The sequence below is a fragment of the Pleurodeles waltl genome, chromosome 3_1 (genome assembly GCF_031143425.1).
Source record: "Pleurodeles waltl isolate 20211129_DDA chromosome 3_1, aPleWal1.hap1.20221129, whole genome shotgun sequence".
Lineage (NCBI taxonomy): Eukaryota > Metazoa > Chordata > Amphibia > Caudata > Salamandridae > Pleurodeles > Pleurodeles waltl.
The window spans coordinates 229,397,946-229,415,141 of record NC_090440.1 but is presented as its reverse complement, the minus strand read 5'-3'; the positions used below and the strand labels follow the sequence as shown (position 1 = coordinate 229,415,141).

General features: G+C 46.3%; 1 protein-coding gene across 2 annotated transcripts in view; it reads right to left on the bottom strand.

Moving 5' to 3' along the window:
- HEXA (hexosaminidase subunit alpha) overlaps window positions 1–16,803 on the bottom strand; it is a 51,837-nt gene extending 35,034 nt beyond the window's left edge. For both annotated transcript variants that reach the window (XR_011201329.1, XM_069222256.1), the window contains exons 1-5: window positions 16,398–16,803; window positions 14,602–14,700; window positions 7,363–7,428; window positions 6,580–6,626; window positions 308–418 (exon numbers count right to left, since the gene is read on the bottom strand). Coding sequence is in view for 1 of the 2 variants with exons in the window: in XM_069222256.1 (XP_069078357.1) it covers window positions 308–418; window positions 6,580–6,626; window positions 7,363–7,428; window positions 14,602–14,700; window positions 16,398–16,779 (705 nt within the window). In the remaining variant the exon portion in view is untranslated. The remainder of the gene's footprint in view (window positions 1–307; window positions 419–6,579; window positions 6,627–7,362; window positions 7,429–14,601; window positions 14,701–16,397) is intronic.
- Between the last annotated feature and the right edge of the window lie 393 nt (window positions 16,804–17,196).

Genomic DNA, 17,196 nt, shown 5'->3' with positions numbered 1-17,196 from the left:
CTGAAATGCTGAAGAGCTAACATTGTTGCTTTGCATCCCTATGGTTTATGTTTAATGTAATCGATTCAGCCAACAATCTTTCACAAGGATGCAATAAAGTGGCAGATCTCAATGAGACAAAATCCCAAGGCTCTTGAACTCAAGTACTGAGCTCATTACATGAAGTTCAGGCAACTTCTGTAAAATGAACATTTCAGTGTTGCCGTCAATTAGATGGTCTTGGAACAAATGCCTTGCCAATTTTCCCTCACAACAATCAAACTTTAGACAGTGCGATATTGCTACATACAGATGCCGAGTACATTACCAGGGTATTCAAGATGACTTTCACAGGCAGATAATGACGAGAGGTATCCAATAGCAAACCCCGGTGTGGAAACCTGGGAAAATCTGCAACCTCAGTCTTGTTCACATAATACTGAATAAAAAAAAAGAAAAAAAAAAAAAGAAAAACAGCACCACCTTAACAAAGTGGACCAATTATCACTAAATAACACACAAATGTTTGAAAAGGGCCTGCGTGAGCCATACAACTCTTTCACAGGCTTCGCTGATGTGTCTTAAAGGCTTAAAGTGTGAACGGATGTGTCTTAACTGCTGTGCTGGACCTCTGTGGTCAGGTGGGGACAACCCCCACACACCCTGGCCACGGTAGTTCAGCACAGCAGTTACCACACATTCGTTTACACTTTAAGCCTTTATAAGTGGCATTAAAGTGCCTTTTACACGATTTGCGCAATTCTTTTTTCATTGAAATGTGTGTGGTTCATGAACACAAGCATCAATTGCAAAATACATAACACAATATATAGGGTAACTAATTATACGGTACCACAAGTGCATGTTAGGAAGAAGATATTCTTCAGAGTCAATGCATGTTTCTTATACAGGAACTTTAGAGTATTTCCTAAGCACTCTTATTTTGAGTAAGAACGGAAAATGATGCATGTGGAGATAAAATGATTATCTCTGGCCCACACAATGCGGTCACAAGAAGAAAACGACTTAAAAGCCAAACCTCTTTGTTCACAAGCCACGACTCCGCTGCTAGAAAGAATTGCCACTGTAAAAGCAGCAATTAACTTGAGAAAGAGCAGGCAGCGTTAGCTAATTATTAGTTTGAATAAAAAGCTGCCAATTGGGTACACACAGTTATGGCTCAGAGCACTAAAAACTGAACTTGGAAACCGTACGTTTCAGAAAACCCGACCTTTGCAAAGATATAGTCCACAGAGAAGAAAGCCCAAAAAAGGAAAAGTTACTTCTCAATGGGACGTATGACAGAAGCGAACTGAAATGCAAGAGGCCAAGGGCCTTATGTATGAAGGGTTTTAGTGTTTACAAACCCACGGAATCAGTAAAGCTGAAGGTTTACAAAAGCTAAAGCCCTTTATCTCGTGTATGAAACATAACAATTCGGGAAATTGCTTGAAAACCAGTAAATATGTTTAGAAGTGGATACCTAATCAGTATGTGGAAGGGACATGTTTTGGGTGTCCTTTTCAAATACCAATTTGATACCCTATCTATCAATGTTTTACTCAATTAATCTGGTCACAAAACATTGAAATGTTACTGACTCCGAAGCTGGGGCAGAACCCACTAGCAAAATGCATGGGGTCCCTTTGGAACACCTTTCACTTTGTGACTGTAAAAAAAAGTGCTTGGGAATAGGCAGTGGTCCTTGAGACCACTACCGACTCACAAAGTTTAAAAAAATTAAAGCTTTTTTTCCTTTTTACACCACAAATCTGTTATTTAGGAAACCAGGACCCATTGGGCCAGTTGCAGCTCCCCAGCAACTCTACGGCCCTCCTGCCTGCCACCGACAGCTCCGCTTGCATTTCTGAGCCCGATTGCGACAGCTCCGCCTGCATTCCTGAGCCTAATTGCGTCTGCTGGCGCCTCCTTTGCCGCTCCCGCACAAGACATGTAATGGTTGCCGCAGCGCAGCCTCGGTGAGAAGTGCCTGACCCATAGGGCCAGTCACAGCTCTCCAGCCACACCACAGCCCTCTTGCCTGCTGTTGACAGCTCAGCCCACATTCCTGACCCTGATTGTGACAGCGCCGCCCACATTCCTGAGCCAGATTGCGACAGCTTCACCTGCACTCCTGAGCCTGATTGCAACAGCTCCACCTGCATTCCTGAGCTTGATTGCGACAGCTTTGCCCACATTCCTGAGCTTGACTGCAACAGCTACGCCCGCATTCCTGAGCTTGATTGCGACAGCTTCGCCCGCATTCCTGAGCTTGATTGCGACAGCTTCGCCCGCATTCCTGAGCTTGATTGCGACAGCTTCGCCCGCATTCCTGAGCCAGATTGCAATAGCTCCACCCACATTCCTGAGCATGATTGCATCTGCTGATGCCCCTGCCGATGCCTCCTTTGCGCTACTACTGCTAACTGCCCTCCCTTCTCCCCCAGTCCCTCCTGCCTCCCAGGACATAATGGAGGCTGTCCGCACCTGGACCACACCCAGCGCTAGGGCCACTGTACCTTTCACCCCCCCAATCGCTACACCATCAAGGAGCACCAGGCCCTGAATGTCAGACACCCCATCAACAGCTGCTTTACTGCCTCTCCCCATGCTCAACCAAAGGGACCCTCCCCTGCCTACACTGCAGTTTCTCCTGCAACGCGGGCCCACCTGCGCAGACTAACACCTGCACTGCACCCACACAGAAGACTACGAACAACCAAGCGCCACTCCAGTGCATCCTGCTAAACGCCTGCTCCTTATGCAAACATGCCATGAGAATCTGGGACACCATCGCCACCCACAATCCGGACATCACCTTCATCACTGAAACATGGCTAACAACCTCATCAAACCCTGACACCGCCATGGCCACACCTGACGACTACAAGATGATACACTAAGACCACACCAACAAACATGGTGGGGGCATCGCCATCATCTTCAAGGAAACCATCCAATGCATAATCACAGATGATGACCCAACGCCCCTCATAGAGCACCTCAACTTTCGACTCTAGACCGATGCCAACACCACTGTGAGGTTCCCTCGCATACAGACCCCCAGGACCACGCCCAGCCTTCTGTGACACCATCGCCAACCTCATCGTCCCCTCACCATTGACTCCCTCCACTACATCCTACTCGGCAATCTCAATTTACACCTTCACAACACCAACTCCATTTCCCTCATAGAGACCCTCAGCAACATCGGCCTCACCAAACTGGTCACCAAACCCACACACAAAGCCATACACACAATGGACACCATCTTCACTTCTGGTGACAGAATCAATTTCACCCATGTGACTGAACTCTCCTGGACCGACCACGTCATCATCCAATTTACCATCTCCTATTCTCAGCACACCACCTCAAAGCACCTCAGCCCCCCCCCCCCCCAACAAAGGTGGGGCAAGGTAACCGAGACCCCATGGGCACAGGACCTAGGCAGACCTCATTGAGGCCATCTAAAACTTCACCACCTGGATCACCAAATCCGCCGACAGAGTCTCGCCACTGAAACCAGCTAAAACCAACCACACCTCCAAGCCAGTGAGATGGCACACTCCGGAGCTCCTTCCACAGTCTCGAGAAACAATGACGCGTGACCAAGGACCCCTCCGATACAGCCGCCTACAAGGCAGCCCTCAACAACTACCACCACCACATTAAGGCAGCAAAAAGAGCAGCAATCACTGCCCGCATCAACGCCCCAGCCAACCACATGAAAGAACTCTTCAGAATCAGCAAGGAATTCTGTAACCCGATAGCCACAGAGACCACCATCCACCAATCCCAGGAACTCTGCGACACCCTCTGAAACTACTTCCACAGTGCAATCACCACCAATTACAGCAGTTTTGTCCCCCAACTACCCACCACCAGACTAGACAACATCTCTCAAGCACCTAACACCAGCCACACGATAACCTTCTGGTCCCCAATTACCACACAGACCACCGCAGCCATCATGTCATCCATCCACTCTGGGGTACCCACCAACAATTGCCCCCACCGGCTTTTCAACCTCAGAGCCAACACTAATAGCACAGAACTAGCCAGCATCCGCAACACCTCCATCTACATGGCAACCTTCCTAGATGAATGGAAGCATGCAGAGGTCAACTCGGCCGACCCCAGCGACCTCAAAAACTACAGACCAATCTCCCTGCTCCTCTTCACGGCCAAAGTGCATCAGTAAGCCATTGACCAACAGCTCACCGACTACCTTGAACGAAGCTGCCTTCTCAACACCTCACAATCAGGATTTCGGGCCAACCACAGCACAGAGATTGCAATGATCGCTGCCACGAATGACATCAGGACCCTCCTTGATCGAGGAGAGTCAGCAGCTCTGATCCTTCTGGACCTCTCTGCAGCGTTTGATACAGTTCCCATCACACTCTCAACAGACTCCACAACATAGGCATTCAACAAAATGCCCTTAAGTGGGTCTCCTCTTTCCTTTCAGGCCGCACACAGAACATCCACCTTCCTCCCTTCACTTCTACACCCAAGAACATGACCTGCTGCGTACCCCAAGGATACTCCCTCAGCCCAGCCCTGCTCAACATCTACATGACCCCCCCCCCTTTCCAATATTGTCAGATCCTACGGACTCAATATAGTCTCCTACGCCGACGACACTCAACTAATCCTCTCACTCAAAAAGAACCACCACAATGCCAAACCCAACTTCTGCAACGCTGTGACCAACGTAGCAACACAGATGAAAAACAGCTGCCTCAAACTGAACACCAACAAAACAAAGTCCTGATCTTCGGGAAGAACTCCTCCGTATGGGACCACAGCTGGTGGCCAGCAGAACTCCGACCAACACCATCTCCATCAGTCCATGCACGAAACTTTGGCATCATCCTCGACAGCCAACTATCCATGAATCGACAAGTAAACTCAGTTGCCTCCTTCTGGTTCTATATTCTCCGTATGCTCTGCTAAATCTTCAAATGGAGCCCTGATCACCAGCTGCCTTGACTATGGCAACGCTCCCTGCACTGGAGTGTCCTCCCAGCTACTTATAAGACTCCAGACTCCACAGAACACCTCAGCCAGACTCATTCTCAACCTCCCCAAGCGCTCAAGCATCACCCCACACTTCAGGAACCTCCACTGGCTCCCCGTCCAGAAGAGAGGAGAATTCACACTTGCATACAACACTCTCCACAACCTAGGGCCTTCCTACATCAATGATCGACTGAGCATTTACGTCCCAGCAAGACAACAATGCTCCACCTCATTAAACCTCGCACAGCCCCCCTGTATCCATCGCAGCGGAGGCCACTCCTTCTCCTACACAGCAGCCAAGTCCTGGAACAGCTTGCCCCTTCACCTCCGAACAGCTCCTTTCCTGGTAGACTTCAGAAGGAGACTCAAGACGCAGCTTTTCAAAAGAGACAGCACCCTCAGCGCCATGAAACTGTTAGGGGTTATACTGCTGCGCTTTACAGGTGCTATGGTTGACTGATTGAAGCATTTATAAAAAAAAAAGCTTATTTAAAGGTAACCAAAGACATGGTGGTCTGCATCCCTGTGTGTCCCACCAACGAGTCACAATTTGCGACCTACTTTGTGTATATTAATGACTGCGACCAACTCTGATTCCTTATTTTGTGAGACAACCTATTTGTACATAGGTAAGTTTGCAAAATAATTTAGTGGACGCAAAAAGTTGGTACGCAAATTGGGTCCACTTTTTACAACCACATTTTTAGTACTTCTGCCTATAATTCTCAAGTGTAATACTACCATGCCTGGTGTGCCTTTTAAATTAGGTAACAAACCTTAAGCTTAAGCACCTTCAGTTTTAAAAAACGAATAGATACAGGTAGGGAAAAAACCTAAGTGGGACAACAAACACTCTACAGGCTTGAAAATGTAAAACTCTGATCCTTTAGCCAGAGCTTCGATATATATTTCTGAACCTCTGCTTGTTCAACATAAAGCAAAGTATGCAGACCACAAGAAAAACATGTCCAACATCAATAATGGTCTTTACAGTTTTACCATAAATCGTACACTGCTTGAAAGTCAACTTATTATAGAATGAGCACTTGAGACAAAGGACCTCCACGCTGTTGCAAGACCTTAAGCAAGTATCTGTGGGATGCCAATGCATCAATGTCGTTTATGTAGAGGCAACCCCAAAAATGTTTTCTTCTTCTTTTTTTTTTTAAACACAAATTCCTAATCAAAGATGTAATTTCAGTATAGCATAGAAACATAGAAGGCCTGTGTGGCATCTGACCGTTCCCATAGCAGGTCTTCCTCATGTTATTGTATGTAAGTATTTCCTTTTGAGGAGACAGCCTTTCCCATCTCTCTTTGGTGTAAAACTTTACATTTTTACAAAATTATTCAGCTTGCAAGTGTATTGTCCTGTGGGCACTGGAGACCAGATTACAAGATACACTTATACTACAGTATACAACACTCAAGTGAGGGCTCTACATTCACGGAAGATTCCCAACATGGGCTAATTGTGGTACACGTGAGACAAGATGAAAGAAGACTTGGCATTTGGATCATGAAGAAAAGGCAGATTGCTTCCTCCTTTTCATGCAAGTGCAATGTACTCACCGCGCCATCCTCTGCCCGCCGTACTAACTGGCTAAATGTTTCCAACCCTGTGAAAGCAAAGTTCTACAATGTAAGAGGTATTCTAGGAGAGATCATCTATCAAATACCATCCCTGATACAGGCCTTTACAGCTCAGGACCACAGCAGTTAACATATTTCATGAAGACCCAGAGAACAAATCATACATCCATCAGGGCCATGTTCCGTCGCCTTCCTTATGTCACCTTCAACATTAACGTTACGTCTAGCATCACCAGGAACTGCTAGGGAAAACCATCAACTGTCCATAAGGGGCATACAGGGAACCGTTCAATATGGCCATGTTCATTATCCCCACACTAAATCTCCATCTTGTGCCCCTATGCAGTGTTGCTTCCCCTTCTTGTATCCAAACCAAATCACCATTACCCATGATAAAACCAAAGCCCTGGATTTGTTTTCATGTGCCCGCAGCAAGCCATACACCAACTCTGTTCCTAGCACCCATACAACCGCCAAGGTCGTCCCTATTCTCCTGAGATAAGACATCCATTCATGTACGTTTTCCTGTCCTCAAAACGGCCCCCATTCCCTTCGTCATTCGTCCCTATAGCAGCTGCAACACATCCAACATGATTTCATGTTCCCCCCAGGAAATGTACCCTCAAAATTGACAGTGATGCCCACAGCACATAGCGAACTTAATAACACCTTCCCACCTATTCCAAATCTGCATCAGCATACTGGAATACACTTATTATGCATGCTAAAAACAGAACAGTGAAAATACTAATGGAAAGTTACCTCTGAGAGCTCCCCACACAGTGTGTGCATTCAGGAGCCAACAATCCTTCGAAATACTCAGCGTATCTGGAACACAGAACAGGCTCAATTTACACCTCAGTATTATTGCAAAGTACACTTGAGATTAGGATTCAGTTTTTAATCCCAGTTAGGGTCCATTTCAACTCAATTTGCCACATTCACTTTGTCACAGCATTACATACCCTTATTCAGTTGCTCACACAATTACTTTGCTGTATTCACACCACTTCTTTGCTAAATTCGTTTCCAGGCAACTCTAATTGGACTTTATCCACATCTTTACTTTTAATTGAATTCTTTAAATCAATTACAAGTACTGGAGTTGGAATATTGCGCCAGCCCAGTGGCGGTAAAGGTGTGAGAGTACAACTGCAGAAGTGATGGAAGGGAGACTTAAGTGTTGAAAGTATTCACATACACCTATTTTAGCAATGCCCTTAAAAATAACCTGCATCATTGAAGTTGGCATTGCTCATGGACATCGCAATCCAAATAGTATCCCTACTAGCGAAGGGCAGAAACCCATCTTACCCCACAACTCGAATTCAGAAGATGGTGGTTGGGAGTCTTAGTGCTCCAATGTTGCACGACTCACAGGGATAGTGTGAACATTCCCTTGATGGTGCAACACTGACAGAGTACTCAGTCCCTCATCCATTATCTAGTCGTGTAGCAATCAGTGGGAGATGATGGGAAAGACATCTACCCTGGCACTGCTAATACTAGTGATACCTACAGAAGAGCATCAAAATGGGTACTTGGAAAAAGCAAAGCAAATGTTTGTAGAGTGGGAGAATTAAACCATTAATTTTAAGCATTAAACTAGTCATTTTAGGAATAGTGAATTCCAGGCACTTTGAGTGTAAAGGTGGGGTGAGTAGAGGAGGAGAACGCAAATTTAAAGAAGCACTACAATAACGTGGAAAACAGGACATAATAATAGATATTTGAGACCCCCACAAACCATTTTATGCAGCCAAAGTGTTGTGGCTGCTTGAAAGGGTCTCTGGGGGCAGGACCTGGCCTGCGGTAAGTACATGAGGCATCCTCTCAGTCAACAAAAGCACTGTGTCCAACCGTCAGACATACCCAGTGGCCTTTGAAAGCAGGACATGCATGCAGCTAGGCCCCTGCAGCAGCTCACCTGCCTTATAGACTTCTACACAGAACGTTCGATAGTGTGTATTTGGGAGCAGGGCACATGCCATCCAAGCTGCTGGCAGGGTCTTTTGTTGTGCACAGCAGGCTTTTTGTGTAAGGAATGGTCAGCACCCTTGACCGAGGGAGCTTTTTCCCCTATCGTCATTTTGGCTTTGTGCACCTGACCCCAAGTCCGCAAAACGTAGTCCTCAGATTGACTGGCCGCAAAACCAAAAGTGTTGTTGCAGCCGCCATTAACAAGACATAGGGATCAAGCCCCACGTCTTGTAAAAAAATAAAATTAAAATAAAGGAGCCTATGGGGGTGGGGGAGACATGCCCAAAGGGGTCAAAAGGTAGAAAAAAAATGATTTTGGTCATTGGGTTCACAAACACCAAAACTGAATTTGTGGACCTAAAATGGATCAAGTGGGTCCCTGAACTCAGGACTGAATATCCAAATTTAAGAAAAAAAACATAAAGAACAGGGGCTCTGCAACCCCCATGGCTGGACAAGGAAAAAGACTATGGCCCTCATTATGACCCTGGCGGTGTTGCACCGCCAGGGCCAACGGGGGCGGGAGCACCGCCGTCAGGCCGGCGGTGCTCCCTTGGGCATTCTGACCGCGGCGCTTTGGCCGCGGTCAGAAATGGAAAACCGGCGGTCTCCCGCCGGTTTTCCGTTGCCCATTTGAATCCCCCATGGCGGCGCAGCTCGCTGCGCCGCCATGGGGGATTCTGACACCCCCTACCGCCATCCTGTTCCTGGCGGTTCGCCCGCTAGGAACAGGATGGCGGTAGGGGGTGTCGCGGGGCCCCTGGGGGCCCCTGCAGTGCCCATGCCAATGGCAGGGGCACTGCAGGGGCCCCCGTAAGAGGGCCCCGCTAGTATTTCACTGTCTGCATAGCAGACAGTGAAATACGCGACGGGTGCAGTAGCACCCGTCGCACCTTCCCACTCCGCCGGCTCGATTACGAGCCGGCTTCATGGTGGGAAGGTTGTTTTCCCCTGGGCTGGCGGGCGGCCTTTCGACGGCCGCCCGCCAGCCCAGGGGAAAAGTCAAAATACCCGCCGCGGTCTTGCGACCGCGGTACGGTATTTTGACGGCGGGACTTTGGCGGGTCCGAATGAGGGCCTATTTGTGAGCAGCGGTGGGTAGCTGGGAATGGGAGTTTGGGTGCAGGTCCTGTGGCCAACAGTGCTGCACACAAAGGGCTGGCCAGCCAGATTTAGAGGTGAAGGGGGTTCTGCGGCTTGGCCACAGGCCAAACACAGCAACCAACCTTGGTTGTGCATAGCTGATGACCCTGCAAGGCAGAGGGCACTGGCCAGCTGCAGTGGGATGTGTTGAGGGTCTGCAGTCAAGCCCTGCAGTTCACAGCCGAAAGCCTTATGGGGCTGGGCTTAGACACCTGCCTGGGGGTGAGTGCAGATGTTGACCATCTGCAAGGCCCCGTGGGCAGCCCCTAGTGGTGGCCACTCCTTGGCGACTTGGGTGCAAGGCCAGGCCTTAGGACTCACAGATGAATGTCGTATATTATCAAAAAAGAAACAAATAATCACTGAAATTAAGTTAACGTGAAGTTCTGGTTATTTTTATAACACCTTAATGTATGTTTAAAGAAACTCTGAAATTCATGTTAAAAACACAAGTTAAAATTACAAGTGAAAACCAAAAACATCCTGAAATTCACCAGTTTTAGTTATCAAACCGTACAACCACACAAAACGCAATGCTTATGAGCTTACAAATATTACACCAATAATATCATCTGACAAATGCACATCTTTAAATAATGAATACCTAAATAAACATATTTGTTTGCACTCCATTTAGAACGTTAACCGTAATGTAATTTGCGATGTTACCTGTGAAGTTATTCGTGTGACTTATGAAGTCATCTATCACATTATGGGTGAGGGCATGAACTCTGAATTAAGTGTGCGAGTTATGGAGTGCATAGCTAACCATAATTGGTGAGTTACGGGGGTTTCAGTTTGAAATCATAGCTGTAACTATGTGTTAACTGTGCTTTAAGTTATATATTTCTTCCAAAGCTGGACACACAAGACAATTAGGCACATAAAAAAAATTACCTTCAGCTGTGGACTTCGTAAAGAACAGAGTTGGTGCATTATAGTCAGGGGTCATCCTGCAATGCTTGCATAGCCCTTAGCTTAGTAGTTGTTTATTTCACATCATTATCATTTCTAACTATTACAATATTCGTTTTTTAATGTACCTTTGACAGCGTTTCTTATTAGATGTTAGCTTTTGACACAGAGATTTCATTTCTCTTTAGCCCATCAGAGAAGCCCAGCAAGAGCTGGGTGCCCACTTTGTAAGCAGGTCAGCACTGAGAAGTTAGAACTTCCTTTCATATCAGGACAGAATAGTTCTGGAGGATTAATGTTCCCTCTGGTGCATAGCCATGCTCCCCCAACACCCAGTCACAGGCAATACGTTTCTTCGATAGTTGTCCGCACCTAAAACAAGCAGGCACACAACTAACTTCGCAAAAACAACAAGTGATGGACGGAATGCTGAACATTGTCAAACACTCACCCCCAGTCACAGATCTGGGTTTAATCCATCGTTCTTTTGCTCACCATGCCACCCCAGTTTGGACCCAGCCATATGCAAATCAGTCTTGACCCTGTTCCTCATGGGAACAGTCCAGCCCGAACTGCCAAGCCAGGTCCTCACTGGACCGGAAACAAGCATCCTGGGACCGGTTTCGGGGTTTCACCCCTCATCAGCCAGGCTAGCTTGAATCCAGTGGCATGGGAAGCACGGGACCCACGTCTGGGAATACCCTTCCCACTTAGGGCGACAAAGCAAAAACAACAAGTGATGGACGGAATGCTGAACATTGTCAAACACTCACCCCAGTCACAGATCTGGGTTTAATCCATTGTTCTTTTGCTCACCATGCCACCCTAGTTTGGACCCATCCATATGCAAATCAGTCTTGACCCTGTTCCTCATGGGAACAGTCCAGCCCGAACTGCCAAGCCAGGTCCTCACTGGACCGGAAACAAGCATCCTGGGACCGGTTTCGGGGTTTCATCCCTCATCAGCCAGGCTAGCTTGAATCCAGTGGCATGGGAAGCGCGGGACCCACGTCTGGGCATACCCTTCCCACTGAGGGCGACAAAGCAAAAACAACAAGTGATGGACGGAATGCTTAACATTGTCAAACACTCACCCCCAGTCACAGATCTGGGTTTAATCCATTGTTCTTTTGCTCACCATGCCACCCCAGTTTGGCTTCCCATGCCACTGGATTTAAGCTAGCCTGGCTGATGAGGGGTGAAACCCCGAAACCGGTCCCAGGATGCTTGTTAGCGGTCCAGTGAGGACCTGGCTTGGCAGTTCAGGCTGGACTGTTCCCATGAGGAACAGGGTCAAGACTGATTTGCATATGGCTGGGTCCAAACTGGGGTGGCATGGTGAGCAAAAGAACGATGGATTAAACCCAGATCTGTGACTGGGGGTGAGTGTTTGACAATGTTCAGCATTCCGTCCATCACTTGTTGTTTTTACACAACTAACTTCAGCTGTGGGCTTTTAGTAAAGCGCGGCACCGGTTACCCTCCTGATGCATTCTGACCACAGTAGTTCATTTATGTGACACCTTCATATTCCTCAGTGATGCAAAGCTTAGCAGCTACTTGCTATTCAGGAGTATTACTCGCAACTTTACTTTTCAAGTTCTGTTTTGTCTCCGATTTACTTTTTTGTCAAGATTCTCATTACACGTTAGCTCATAAAACGCTTCACTTTTCCCAAGCTCATCATGGGTTGGGTCATCAAATAGCTACTACAGCTTTGTCACACTTGATGAAATACAAGAATTTTAAAGTGTCTTATAGCCATGAATACTCCCGAGGGGCCGGGGGAGAGAGAGTGAGGGAGCAGGAGAGAGGAAAAAGGAAAAAGGAAAAAAAAACACACACACACACACACGGTCCAATGTTGGTTCTTGTACCATCTATAAACCATGAGCTTGAACGGAGAGTGGTTTGTAAACGTCACCGAACCCCGAGATGGGAATGCAGGGCCGTGTGTCACATTACCTGTAATGTGTTTATGTTATATTACGTGTTTATTTTGGTGGTTACCTTTGAAAAGCGGTTTCCTTCAAAATTCAGCTAACAAAGGCTACTGACTGCTATTGGAATCTGTAGATTTACCTTTAATATGTTGTTGATAAAACAAAAGAAAATGGTGGCAGCCAGAGAGTTTATGATTCTGTGGCTGCAGAGTTTACAAATATTCATGGGTGTACTACATCTGCTGCATAATTTTTAGATTTCACCAAAATGGTTGTAGCTAAAATTGATTAAAATAATGCAACTAGAAAATGTGCTGCATAATTTACTTTGTTGCCACATAATTAAGAAAACTTTGCTATAGAATTTGATCCTTCATACCGCATACTCCTAGTAGCCCAGATAATGTTAAAGCTCGGCAGAGTGGTTGGGGGGAGTTGGGGGGGGGGGGGGCAGTCATTATGACTATGAAATCAGTATTTCACAAGGAACCGTAAACTATTTCTCATATTTCAAGGTTTACTATGGCTGTGGGTTTTATACTCTTGCATTTTGTGCAATAAAATTATAGACAGATCGAGAGATGGTTGTACAAACTCCAAATTCCATATTATAGCAGTACTGAAAGCCTGATCTGAAAAGTGAAAATCGGCGTATTGCTTCATAGATTGCATAGTACAATGACACAGAGAAACGCGTCTCTTAATAGTCAGGAGGCTCATGAAAGGTGATTTTAACTTATTGCACAAGTTTAACCCTTACATCCCATTTTTATTCAATACCTTTTTAAATGTAATAGACACGGAAAAATGCCATGGCATAAACCATATATGTGGATGCAATATGATATTTATTACCACTATTGAGGGAGGGTAGGGGCATCATGACCTACTCGAGGCATTGTCTCTCATGAGTCATTACCCCTCTCCAAACTCAATAAATGGCATATTACACTCTGCGCATCTGCATATATTATTTTTAAACATTACATATTTGCATATAAACATGCACACAAACTTTGCTCTGACTTCACAGTTCTTAAGCTATACTTTAAAAAAGTCACTACTATAAAAAATGCAATGGTTATTCCATTAGAAGTGCCACTCTCACAGAGAAATTAAATTTAGTGAAAAGAGTGCCCATTGGATATCTGGCCATCGAAATCACAGCAGGGCTAAGAGAAATTTCGACTCTGCCAATAAGACTGGAAGGAGGACCATGTGCTGCAGAACCCCTTGGGATACTGTATGGTGTGGAGTCACTCCATTGGAAAATCGACTATATTGCTCCATGACAGCAGCCAGCGGTTTGACAGCTCAAGGAGATGCATTTATAAATGGACGCCTGCTGAACAGAACGCTTTCCTGAAGATTGCTTAATCTTGAGTGAGTTAATTTGAGCAACAACAAACACACAACCAACCTGCAATTAAGCCATAGAGTTACATTAAGGCTCAGTGGGTGGCATGCCGGTCACCCTGGTGGCCCTTGGAAAAGTATGAGGCTTGGAGGTTAATAGGATAATCCCACTAAAGTGAACTGTGAAAACATTATTTTTGGGACGGTGATGCAGTGGACGTCAGAAGTAAATAAAGTCATTTCACTTTTCCGTGAAGTGAATATCACGGAAAAGAGGACGACACCAGCCAAATGAAGTCAAGTTAAGGGGTATGCGTTTTAATCTCATCAAGGCAAAGTCAGACTTCTGTCCTTCCGGGGTTGATAAATTGAGTACCACTAAACTGGGTAACAATAAGAGCTTAAAAACAGGGCTATAAGTGTTATTTTTTAAATCGTTTTTAACTCAGCCTTATAAATATTCAAGTCGTCTAGTTTGAGCGCCGCTTTCATCTTTGGTTCTGGAAAGGATCTTGTGACGATGAGACCGTGTCACACACACATTTGGCAGCTGTACTATACTGTACGCTCATCACTCAAGAATCTGACTGTACAAGCAGACGATTTCTCAACACCAGAAGGTAGGAAGCGCCGCCAGTGCGCATGTATGTTGGACAATACCTACAATTCTCCTGGGAGTCCAAGGCGGGGAAGTCTTCACAGCCAGGGGTAGTAACAGAGACAACAAGGGCGGAAACAGGATCGACCGGAAATACAGGGTTCTCTAAAAGGAGAGAGACGACAATGAAAACCAAGATTGAGTGCGACAATATTACCTCCGCACATTACCCGTAGTCAAGTTCTGCGACCAGTGCTTAATTTAAGACGGGGTGGCGGGTACCAGCACTCGTTTTTGTGGATCGGTGCTCTTTTGTCTGCCTCAATCATTAACCAACAGCAAGAGGGAAATCAAATGAAGCACAAAGACACAAAGACTGAGGAAAATAAAGGAGGACAAGAAAGGCGGAAAAGGCGTCATAAAGAGAGAAAGCAAGATCATGCAAGAGTGGGTATAGGTCAGGGATTGTCTCAGAGTGGATTAAAGAGGCACAGATGGATTCAAGATTACGCAGCCTTCGCATTTGGCGAGCTCAAATTTGATTTCACCGGCTGTGTCGAGCTTCGGGCACCGACACTCATTCTGTAACAAATTAAGCACTGGGCCAGGTCACACAGAATAAAATCAGCGGCGCGACTGAGCATTTTCAAGCCGCTTTAGGCTGTTCCTCTCACATAACTCATCCGGGATGCAGGCGCACAGCTCTGACAGCGGCGACCTTACCCTAATTAGGTTTTTCAACATATAGATTAAAGTGGTCTCCATCACAGAGTTGCCTACCCATAATCTCTGCTTTCTACTGCATCCAATAAAATTCAAGAGGAAAGGAAATGGCTTAACAAACTGCCCCATCTATGGGTCTGGGGAAGTTTCTGGTCCCCCAGGCGCCCCAGGGCTTGTGCAAGGGGTTTGAATGTACACTAGAGATGCACATTCTCTTAGCTTTCAGAGCTCTTTACTAGGTAAGTGGCACGCGCCTGCTAACATAGTAAAGATCTGTTTCTAGAGTGCACGAATATATTTATCTAGCAGGAATATCTAAAGCAAAGACCAGAAGGGAAGAGCATATCATGATATGAAATGTAACATTTTATCGCAGTTGATAAACGAATTATCATTATGCAAATGGTAATTATACAGCAATGAATAAATACTGACTAAAAGTACAACACTGGAATATAAACATTCAAACGGAGATAAAGAGAGCAAAAAAGTTTTATGCACACGCGATAAAATAGATTACCATCTTCTAAGTTTGATAAATTAATTCCCTTTGATATGCAGGTCTGCAGTAAAGAAACTCACATCACTTCAATCACTGCTTTAAAAACACAACTAAGAGCAACAGCTCGAGGCGAGGTGCACATATCCGCATTTGTACTCGTACTTTATTTGCTCTTGTAACCTGCACACGTCACTTTTTCCTTTCGTAACGTATCGTTTGCTACCTCGTGTATTTGTTTGCTCTTGATACTTGCACAATTATCACTATTGCCTCTTGTAATGTAACGTTTGTTTTTGTAACAGGCTCACTTGTAATTCTTCTCCTCTTGTATCTTTATTTTGCCTATTTTGAAGCGCTCTGACACCTTCGGGTAAAGTCCGCGCTATATAAAAACGCATTAAATAAATAAGTAAAATAAATTTGTGCCCCGCTCTCCTAAGTGCAAAGACCTCATCATGACGCAGCTGTCCCCTGACAGCCTGGGTCTGCGTGCTAACGGCTGCGACGGGTACCACTCCTCTCCTCTGCATCAGCGATCGGAAGATCCCTAAAAGTCTGGGGCAGCCCTTGCTGCAGCTTACCCACCGGGGTCCGTTCGGCTCGGCAGATACTGTACAAGTAGATCACTGCCTTTTACCTGCCCGCGTTCCCTGGAAGAGCAGACGGTAGTAGCGCTTGAACGCCTGCTCCAGCACCGTGCACTCGGGCCCCACAGCAGATGACTCCCCGTGCAAGAAGCGGAATCTATCAGGAAGCAGCGGCAGAATCTGTGGAGAAGAGACCAGAGACTGCGGCCAAGGCCATACTGCCTCCACCCGAGTGAACTGCAGTTGGGCCACGATAAGCAGCAGGGGCCAGAGATGAAGGCACCGAGGAGCACATACAAGCTCCATCTCTTCTACAATGAAACGCACAGCACCCCTGAGCTGATAGTCACGTGACACATCGAACAAAATGACACACTGGACTGCGCACCGCAAACTGCGCAAGGGCGGGGTCACGTCCTGACAAGAAGCCATATTAGAGCCAGGCAGAAGGCCGCCGTTCCAACATTGCAGAAGCAGCCAAGGGTTAAGTCTTTGGGCGGAGCGCTGCCCGACTCTAGCTTTACAAAACATTCTCCACTTAGCCCGCCCATTACAGCAGTCCAAGTGTTTCTCAAGAAGTTTAGTGCGCCTGATGCAACCTGTCACGTGCAGTCTCCACAGGCCCTCCACCGGCAACTGAGGGTGCCGTGCCTGACCTAGTTAGTACAGCGGACATTCTGAAATATTTATTTACTGTTTTTCTATAGTGTGGTCATAGAAAACCAGAGAGCTCCACAGTGTAGAAAAAAAACAGTTAAGAAGATTAAAGGTACAGGCTCAAACTGTCAGGAGAAGGGCCAGGAATTGCGCCTTTAAGACACAGGACTGGGCTTTAGTGCACATGCTGCA